The sequence below is a fragment of the Pteropus vampyrus genome, unplaced genomic scaffold (assembly GCF_000151845.1).
Source record: "Pteropus vampyrus isolate Shadow unplaced genomic scaffold, Pvam_2.0 Scaffold217, whole genome shotgun sequence".
Classification (NCBI taxonomy): Eukaryota; Metazoa; Chordata; class Mammalia; order Chiroptera; family Pteropodidae; genus Pteropus; species Pteropus vampyrus.
This window is the reverse complement of record NW_011888998.1, coordinates 570,256-580,021: the sequence shown is the minus strand read 5'-3', so window position 1 is coordinate 580,021 and position 9,766 is coordinate 570,256. Positions and strand designations below refer to the sequence as shown.

General features: G+C 52.4%; 1 protein-coding gene across 1 annotated transcript in view; it reads right to left on the bottom strand.

Moving 5' to 3' along the window:
• Window positions 1-5,249, bottom strand: part of SLC26A9 (solute carrier family 26 member 9) — a 20,933-nt gene extending 15,684 nt beyond the window's left edge. Inside the window, exons 1-4 of the mRNA XM_011372966.1 lie at window positions 5,125-5,249; window positions 1,916-2,055; window positions 1,702-1,812; window positions 863-1,038 (exon numbers count right to left, since the gene is read on the bottom strand). Coding sequence (XP_011371268.1) covers window positions 863-1,038; window positions 1,702-1,812; window positions 1,916-2,055; window positions 5,125-5,249 — 552 coding nt within the window. The remainder of the gene's footprint in view (window positions 1-862; window positions 1,039-1,701; window positions 1,813-1,915; window positions 2,056-5,124) is intronic.
• Between the last annotated feature and the right edge of the window lie 4,517 nt (window positions 5,250-9,766).

The following is a 9,766-nucleotide window of genomic DNA, read 5'->3' as shown; positions in this document are numbered from 1 at the left end:
CCAAACTCTCTGCCTTGCCATTCCCCGCTCAGTTCACACTCTCTGAGGCCTCAGTGCTTTGGGGTGTGTTTCCTCTGCCTGGACCATCCTCCTGTGCCTTGCCATTTGGTTACTGGTCAACTTCTGGTCATCCTTTAAGACTCGGGTAAGTGTCACCTCCTCTCTTTGAGGAAAGGCCTTCCCTGACTTTCTCTGGTGTTCTCACAGCTCTTTGTACATAGCTCTATTGTGTTGCTTATCTCACTGCCTACAAATTTACCTGTTGACCTGGCTACTTCCTCTGCTGGGCTGGGAGCTCCTGGAAAACTGGGCCTCTTTCTTACATATCTTTTATCTCCAGGGCCTAGCCCCATTCCTGGCACAGCGAAAGGACCAAGAAATATTAACTAAATGAATAAATGAATGAATGAAAGGTGCCTTCTGAGGTTGCTTTCTGCTCTTGCATTCTGTCAGGTTGTATTTCCCTTCACAAAATCTAGCATGCAGAGTCTTTTGCATGTGTTGGAACTGAAAATTATGTTATGCAGGTGATGTTGTGGCTTGGAGCAGAGGAAGCTGGGGCAGGGAATCAGGGATGTTAGGGAACCAGAAGTCTGCCCTGGCAGAGAGCCGGGCTCCGGAAAGGGAGTGAAGAGAGGCTGCGAGACAGTTCTTAACTCAGTTCTTAACTGTGGACGCTGGTCTTATGGACCTGCTGGAGACAGATGAGGAGATATCCGACTTTTCAAGATCTTTGGCGGCCCTGAGAATGGCAAAGAGGAAGGAGGTAGAGCCCTAACTCAGCTTTAATATCACAGTGGGGGCTCTGAGGCAGGGGCGGGGTGGTATGATGCCCTGGCAGGGATGCAGCCGTCCCCTTCACCTGGATGATGGCAGTCAGGCAGGCTAGTGTCGCCGACACGTGCAGCCTATCAGCCTCCATGGCCGTCGTGTTCACGTAGCTCTCGTTGGTGGTACTGTTGAAGACCCAGAATTTTGACTCTGGAGCCAGCTGCAGACAGATGTTACCCACCAGGATGCTGATAACGGCAAAGGTACCTGTGGTGCCCCACCCAGCCAGCAAAAGTCAGAGCTTTGGACCACACCCACGGAAACCAGCAAGGGGCCCCAGATTGCTCCCTGATTCCCAAGAGGATGGAGCCCCATGTCTCCAAGGCTGCTCTCCAGCATAACAACCACCACTCACATCTAACCATGATCTATACTTTTCACTGCTTTTTTTTTTTTAATCTCTGCTGTTAATATTATTTCACTGGACATGTGAAGAAATAAGCTTGGAAATACAAGCAGGGCCCAGCCCAGAAACAGGTCTTGTGATCAAGCCCTTTTACTCCATTTCACTTAGGACCAGAGAACTCCCAATGTCCCTGCAGCCACCGGTGTGCTGGGACCAGCCTCGGGGTTAGATGGTAATTTCTCACAACTGTTAGCACTTTACCGCATACGGTTTATCTTGTTCCACCAAGTCATTCCCACATTCCAGGGAGGGAGGCGGAATAGATACTGCTAGCTAAGCTCACAGAAGCTAAGTGGTTTTTCCAAGGTCACAGAGGACCTGGGACTGACACAGTAACGTCTCTTTAGGATTAAATGGCACCAACTAGAAGAGAATGTAGATGGAAGATCACCGGAACCCCTTTTCCACACCACCGGTTCTCACGGTCCAGGCCATCCCGCCTGCGGGGAAGGGAAAGCCCTTACCTGGCACCATCTGGTGTATACCCCCCAGGAAGAAGTAGGTCAGGAGCGGGAAGAAGGAGGAGTAGAGGCCGTTGACTGCAGGAAGGTTGGCCAGCAGAGCAAATGCCATGCCTGCAGAAGACGAGAGATGCAGAAGGCTCAGGGGCTCAGTGGGTTATGAAGGCCACAGAGTAGGCCGTGGGAGAATAGGCCTGGCTGAGGGGGGACCCCTCACCTTGTGGGACCTGGATGGATCCACCGCTGAGGCCCCCAAGCAGGTCGGGAACAAGGTAGTCTTTGATCTTATACTTGGGGAGCCAGGAGAGCACAGGGAGCAGCCCAAACACCACGGTTTTGATCTTGGCAGAGGAGCATCTGGAGAGAAAAGGGCATATTTCCAGTCAGCACTGCTTAGCTTGGGTGCTTGAAGTTGGGGAGAGATTACAATATCTTGTTGCTGGTTACCCATTCATTTAAAATTTATTCAAAATTTGGTGAGTACCCATACTGTATTGTGTGCAGGGATACTGAGAAGAAAAGGCAGGGGCTTTCTCTTGAGAACCATCAACAGGTTCTGTGCACTAGCTGAAGGTCTCCTGACTGCCAGCTGCTTGCCTGGGAAGTCTACAAGACTTGGCTTAAAGGCATGGATTCCACGGTGGCTTAACCTTCCAAAGTGTCAGGTCCAGCCCCTGTCTCAGTTGGCTCTCTCCAGAGAAGGTTTCTCTGAGTTCCCCTCTAACTGAACACAGGCCTGGGCCTCCTTGCCTGGGCTCCTGCAGCTCTGTGTGTGTCCTGTATTGTAATGACTTGTTTTTCCTCTCTCTCTCTCTCTCCTCTCTCTCGCTAGACAGCAAACCCACTATGGTGAGAAGTCTGGCTCTCTTCTTCATCTTTGTATACCTTGTACATTACACTGGAGTGCTTAGTAAGTATTTGTTGAATACTTACTAAGTGTGAATGAATGAATGAATAAGTGAAATGGTGGGCAGGTATTGAAACTCAGTCTGTACAAGTGCATTTACAATAAGCCATCCAGGCAGGCTAAGTAAGTATATATTGCTAAACGCATTATACAGCTATAGACTCATCATTTTTTTTTTCTTGTTGAAACCCGGGCTTTTTTTTCCCGGAGGTTTTGTTTCTTGGGTTTTTTGCATTGGGTTTTGGGGGGGGATCTTCTTTTCTCCCCAAGGATCCTTGGGAAAAAGAAGGAAGAAGTTTCAGGTCTGCTGCTAAACCTTTCTTTCTAGAAAGTGACTATGTTTTCACTGTAAAAATTCAAACAGTACAAAAAAAGAAAAGAAAGAAAAAAAAGAAAAGAAAAAGAAACCGTATGAATGAGAGCTGCTGCCTCCTTTCTCAGAACTTCCCCCAACGGGAAGGCTCTATTGTCCCTGCAGGTGAGCCTCTGGCGACCCACCATCTTTTATGTGTGATGACTCTAATGCTGAGTTCTTTCTGCTGTTAATTCACTGGGGGAGGGAAGAACAGAGAGCTGTTCATTGGTCAGTGCAAGGTGGAGAGAGTTGATCCTTGCCCTGTTTGTTGAACACCTCCAGGTCCTTTCATAGAAACCCAGAGGCGGCAGAACAAGGGCCTACAAATGCAAGGGTGACAGCCGGGAATTGATGGCTAGACGGGGGTGGGAGGCATTTGTTATTCTTCTCCCAGCCTAGGGAACTCACATACTCAGGGCCCATCTGGTGACTCACTGGCCCTCTGTGATTAGGCCTCCTTTCCTGCCCGGGACCAATTCCTGCTCTTTGCCGTTGCTCAACAATAGTTTCCTGACACTAGGTCCCTTGGGTGTCACCCAAGACTGAAATCCACACAGACAATGCTTTGTACCCTGTAAAGTCTGGGCAGATTTCCTGTTCCAACCAATGCTCCATGGAACAGCATCACCATCCACATCTGACTCCCTGGTCTCCTCTGGGACAGGTGGGTGCCTCTCCCATCCCTGGGATGCTGGACTGGGAGTTGGACTGGTGGTAAATAGTATAAACCCTCTCTAAAAGCTTGTCTTAAGAGAGAATCAGCCCTGCAGGTGCTCTCTCAGGTTTGTTTGCGGCAGGGAAGACTAAACTCATGAATAGAGAGCTGGCTAGGGAAAGAAAAACAACCCATTTGAGAGCTTGTATCTGCTCAGCCTCACTTGCAAGCCTTCCATGTGCTGAGTAAAGCAGTCTGAAGTCCAAGAGAAGAGCTGGAAACTGATGCCAACTACCTATACAGAGGCTCCAGAAGCCAAGAGGGAAATGAGCAGAAGAATTAGCTTTCTAGACATTCATTCATTCATTAAACAAGTATCTATTGGAACGCCTTCTGTGTGCCAGGCACTGCTCGAGGCTCTCATGCCAGCCTCATGGTAATTGATAGTGCCCTGCATCCCTTTAGAGTTTTCATCATCCTAATCTTTTAGGACAACAATAAATACCCTCATCCCTCTAGCACAGATACAACCCAAACTTAAATTCCTTGGGCACTAAGGCTGGCAGAGCCGACCTATCCAAGGAGCACAGCAGGGGGTACAGTGCTTGGACACTGGGCACCTAAAACCTTGGGCAGAGATGCAGCCTCCCAGAAGAGGCAGGGTTGGGCCTGGGATTTTGGTGAAAACTGAAGTGGGTGATTCCCCTGATCTGAACCAGTTCCACCTGCATCTCTACTTCAGCCATTGCCCGTGACCTCAATCCAGGTAACTGAATCAGCTGTTTCTCCTGGGGAGTGAGGAAGGGTAAGCCAGCCCTCAGTGAGGCTTGAACGCAGTCTGCCAGAAGTCTGGGAAGGGGGAAGGTGAAGTTCGTAGCCTCAGGCTCCTGAGGTGTGGGTCTAGATCACCTCGGTGGAGCCCCTCCTTCAAGGCAAGGTCTCACTACCCGCCATTACAGTTCCAGGGATCTGAAAGCGGAAACAGCCTGAGGGCTGGCAGGACCACATCCTGGTAGGTACACTTTAGGAGAGCCCAGGAATTTAGGGGCTGGCTTTGGGCATTCTCTAGACGAGGAGAAGGAAGGAGCATCTAGGGGGGAAAGAGGACAAAGGACATGAGCTGGTGGTGGCTTCAGAATTTCTTAATAAGGAGGGGACAGGACACGGGAGCTCTGATGCGCCCCAGTACCGCGTTGCAGCACGCCCATCTACAGCTCCCCAAAGAGCCCGAGATTTGAATGGACAGAGAGTATGGCAAGACCTCATGCAGGGGGCTGGGGCTGGTCCTTCTGAAGCTGTGGGTGGTCCTTGCTCCTCCTACTCTCCATCCTCCCTGGGAGTCTCAGAACAGATGAAATTGCAGGATCTGCAATTCAGGGTTCTGAACCACCCCACTCCAGCGCTTCCCCAAGCTCTGTCTTAGGAATACTGGTGCAGGAGCCATGCCTGGTGCGAGAAGAATTTTGGTGGGGAGCAGAGGAGAGGAGCCTGGGCTCTGGGTCATGTTACCTGAAGGCATTGCGAAGTTTCTCTCCCAGTGGGTACGTCCGGTCCTTTTTCTCAAACTCATCATCGAAGAGGGTGAGAGAGTATGCAGTTCTGTCTACCACGTAGCGGGGCCTGGGCTGGCTCATGTCTGGGGCATTGACAGGCTTTGGGAGAAGGAGAGAAGGGGAAGATGAGGGGCATCCCTTCCCAGTGCCAGCGTGGGCCTCCTCTCTCTAGTCCTCGCTGCAGCTGTTTTATGCTGGTCTTCTCCGCCCCCATCCAGAAGGTGCCTCCCTTCCTTCTTTCAAGTCTTTCCACCAGACTCATTTCTTTGGGTGGCCTTCCTTCCCAGGCACTGATGATGCACACACTCGCCCTGGCTGTTTTGCTTGGCGCCCAGCATGTGGCTGGCACTCTGTCCCTGTGACATCACCATCCTCCCCGCCGAACGCCAGGCAAATAGGAGGTGGGAGAGCAAGGGCGGGAGTCACAGCTGGGATGCAGCATGTTCATTCTGTCCCTCGCCTCCGCCACCACCCAAGGCCCCTGGTTCCCCCACAAGCCCCTCTCCCTCCCAGACCTCAGTTACCCTGGCAGAAAGGCTCATACCATTCAGCCAGTCAGCTTGGATGAAAGAGAGAAAACAGCCTGCCTGGAGGCAGGGGGATGGCCAAGGTGACCTCGAGGAGGCTCTTCTGGAAGGAGATGCCTAGGACTTCACCAACAAGTTTCCCGGGGGAGGGGGACAGTGGTTACTTAGGGGAAATCAGGATGGGCTGCGCCAGCTGGGCTGCCCCGCGCTTCCTGTGCCTGACCTTTCCCCCACCCTTGTGTCCTGCAGTCTCTCTCCTCCTCCATTTTTGCGCAACCTTGCTGACGGTCCAGAAGCTCAGACAGTAGAGCTAAGCGCCAGGGACCCGGAGGCCCAGAGGAGCTCCCTGCAGGAACTGTACCCCGCTCCTTCCTCTAACCACTAACCCCAGCTTCTGGCCCTTAACTCCCCACCCCCAGGGCTGGGAGAAGCCACCTGGAGGACCTTGGAGGAGGCAGGAGGGAAAGAAAGCCATGGGCAGGCTTAGAGGTACGGTTGACTTCTAGGAGGTGGGGTGAGGAGAGGTGACTGTGCCCAGTCTGGCAAAAGATTTGAGATGAGGTTGAAAGTGAGAAACCACTGGGGACTAGGGGTGTCCCCCGACTTACAAAGGGAGAACCCGGGTGCATGGGAGGTTATCAGAGGGAAGTGGTTGATGCTTTTTGTGGAAGAGAAACACGGGAGAGATGGAAAGTGCATTAACTACAGTTCGAGGAACCTGAGTTCTAGTCCCGGCTTTACTGGTGAGGCGGAAGGGGCGGCATTACCTCTCTGAACCTCAGATTCCTTGTCAGTAAAATTAGGGTAACAGCCATCTCATAGGATTGTCGTGGGGATCAAATGAGGTAAGGGGCAAGAAATGTGAGTCGTAATTGTAATAAAATTGTGCCCATATCGATGAAGGTTGAGCCGGTACATTCCATTCATTTAGTATTGGGACCCCGAGGCCCATCGGGAGCTATCGGCACAGGCTGGAAACGTGGCCAAGCCCTTGGACGGGGTCCTGCTGGGAGTGAAGTGGGGGACGAACCTGCCCACAGCGCCTGGCGTTTAGTATGCACTCAACAAATGCTTGTTGAGTGAATCAATAAAAGGTGTTTTGAAGAAGACATGGGTCGAACTGAGTAAGAGTCATGGCATGTGAGACATCCCAGTGGGAGAAGTGAGAGACAGAGCGGCATAGGAAAGACAGCTCGTTTTAGAGCCAGAATGGTTCAAAGATTCTGTTTCTTCATCTGTAATGGGGATCATAAGAGTGGCAGGTGGCTGCTGTGAGGGTGAAATGAGATCGCGTGGGTAGTGGCTGGCCTTCCGAGGGCACCCTGTAAAAGGCAGCTGCGGTGACTACTATGATTAAGATGGGAGGGTGCTTTCTTCCTCTTAGAAGAGACTATTCAGAGGCGTCCAGCCCTTCGCTCCCCGTGAGGCAGGGTGCCTTGCTCCTCCTCCTGCTCCCTTCCCATCCAGGGCTGGAAGGGTCCATCTTTCCAGGTGGTTTGCCTTGAGGTCCCTTTGGGAGCAATGAGTGGGAAACACGACCCTCTGGAGGAACCCAGAGCTCCAGCCTGGCTTCAGAGAAAGACTCATGGTTTACGGGCCTCTGAAGACCTCTGGCAAAGGAATAGCCAAAATTTTCAAGGACGGCTGAACCCGAAGAGGGGAGCCCCTTGGAGGCGGGGGTGATTCCATGCCAGCTGGCAGGTGGCCTCCTGAAACTGCGTCCCAGGGAGCTCTCAGAGTCTCTCAGTTCTAGTAGGGCATTTGATTCTACTGAACCCCTATTAACCCAGCTCCCCCACCCTGTTTCCCCATTTCCTCAGTGCTGCCTTTCCTTCTGTCACCCAGGCTTACCCCCACACGTGTCCCTGCCCTTTCCCTCCCCCAGCCTCCACACTCAGTTGTTCATCAATCCCATCACTATTTCCAGCCAGTGTCTCTCCTGTCCCCCACCCCCGTAGGTCTTATCTCACACCCGGACCATTCCAATCGCCTGCTAACTTGTTCCCTGTTTTCAGCCTACGCCCCCTGCTCAGCAACCCTTGGCTTCCTCATTTCTAGGAGGATCAAGCCCAAACTCCCTACTTTGGCATATTTTTTCATTTAACCATCTGGCCCTGTTTGGTGGAGTTGGTAAATTCATTGGCTGGGTCCCATGGCACCATCCAGCACCTCCCAAACAAGCTTGGCTCTGTTTTACCTCTGGAGCTCTATATACGCTTCCCTGCTTACCTGAGGTACCCTGACTCACTCTGCCTTTCTAAACCTGCCCATCCTTGAGACCTGCCTAAGTTCCTCCTCCCCTCTCCTCTCTCTTCGCCTTCTATGAACCCTTCCTTTCCTGAGCACCTGGCCCGGGATCTCTTTCTCCTCAGATCTCCTTTACTTGGACCTCTCCAGCCTGTACACCAGTTTTGGTTCTGGCCACTCCTGGCTGTCACTTCCAGGGAAGAAAGGGAGGAGAGGGTGAAGTGGTGCTAGAAATCCTTCTGAGAGCACAGGTGGATGACTCAGGACTGTTTCTGCCCCTGTGGGCACGCTTCCTACAGAGGGGGACTCGGTGCTAGGGGTGTGCCGCCTACACAGGTTGACAGAGGAGAATATCTCCCCTGCTTTACTGGAATGCAAAACCTGTCCTTTTTACCATACACTCTGCCCATTTCATTCCAGAAATAGGGTGTCAGAGGGCAGAAGGCTCTGAGCACTTTCTCAATCCTGAGTTTGTACCACACACTGAAAGGAGAACCCAGCAGTCAGCCTAACGCAGAAAGTTTTGTGTAGAATGGAACTTGGGGACAACACTGGCCCAGCCCTCTCGTTCTGTGGCTGAAGAAACTGAGTTTTAGAGAGAGGCTGTATAGGAATTTGAACCAGGCCTCTGACTCCACATCAAGGGCTCCTGTTGAAAGCTCATTCCTCCCAGAGATGACCTTGACGCTGCTCCCTGGGAGCCATCCCCTGAGTGGCATCTCGAGTGCCCTTTCAGACCATCCTGGTGACCTTCCACCACAGCCGGCAGTACAGGATGGCTGGGGCTCCCTCCTCTTGAGAGATCTACTGTGACTTCTGACTCTCCTGGCCTCTGTGTTCCCAGGACAATGACAGGCAGAGTAGCAAATCTGCAGCCACAGGAGCTGCCCCAGCTCCCTGTGAGGAGGGGCCCTGGTCATATTTCCTAATTCCAAGAACAGAGGTTGAGGTGGGGTGGGGTTGAGGATGGGAGGTTACTTCATCCCCAGCCAGTCCTTCAGGCCGGGGTGGAAAAGGGGATGAGGGAGGCGGAAAAGGGTGAGCCAGCAGGCTGGAGGCACCACCTCTCCTAAACGGGTTCTCAGAGAGCTAGGGGGCTTCCGGGGGCCCCCAGGGAGGGCTCCTGCAATGCTAGGTTAAGGGTGGGAAGGCGAAAGAGGGAGCAAGAAAGGGACAGAGGTATAGGGGAGGAGATGACTTGATCCCTAGGTAAATAAACACAGAGCCCTGCTGAGTGATGTCAGCATTGCTGAAAAAGTCAAGCTCTATTGCCAGGTGTGTGTCACCTAGCCCTGCCTCCGCCAAACAGCACCTCCATCCCCCACCAGATCAGGGATAAATAGCAGGTGCCATGCGACAATACTAAGGAACAAAAGGGTGCCCCTGCCCCCTCCCCTAAGGAGGGGAGGGTTCTGAATTGCTGGACAGACCTACAGGGGGCTGTGGGGCTTAAGGGAAGTAGAGAATGGGAAAGGAAGAGCAGAGGGTAGGAGAGGTGAGCATACAGACAATTCCCAAGGCTTGGCAAGGGAATGGGGCCACATCTGGGGGATAGGGGATTCACAGGTCTTGCGGAGCTAAGGAGCTGGGGTGGGGGTGGGGGGGACAAAGGGGAAATGGACTTTGTGGGGAGAGCAGACACCCTCCTGGGCTTCTTCAGAACCCCTTATCAGATCCCTAATTCCACCTACAGTGAGCTTATACACAAGAAAGCCCACAAGTAGCTCCACCCAATGAGTGGGTCTGGCTACATCACCAGAGTACTGTGGGCAGAGATGAGCTTGAGCACAGTTTCCAAGTTAATGCATAGAAAGGCTTGGAATG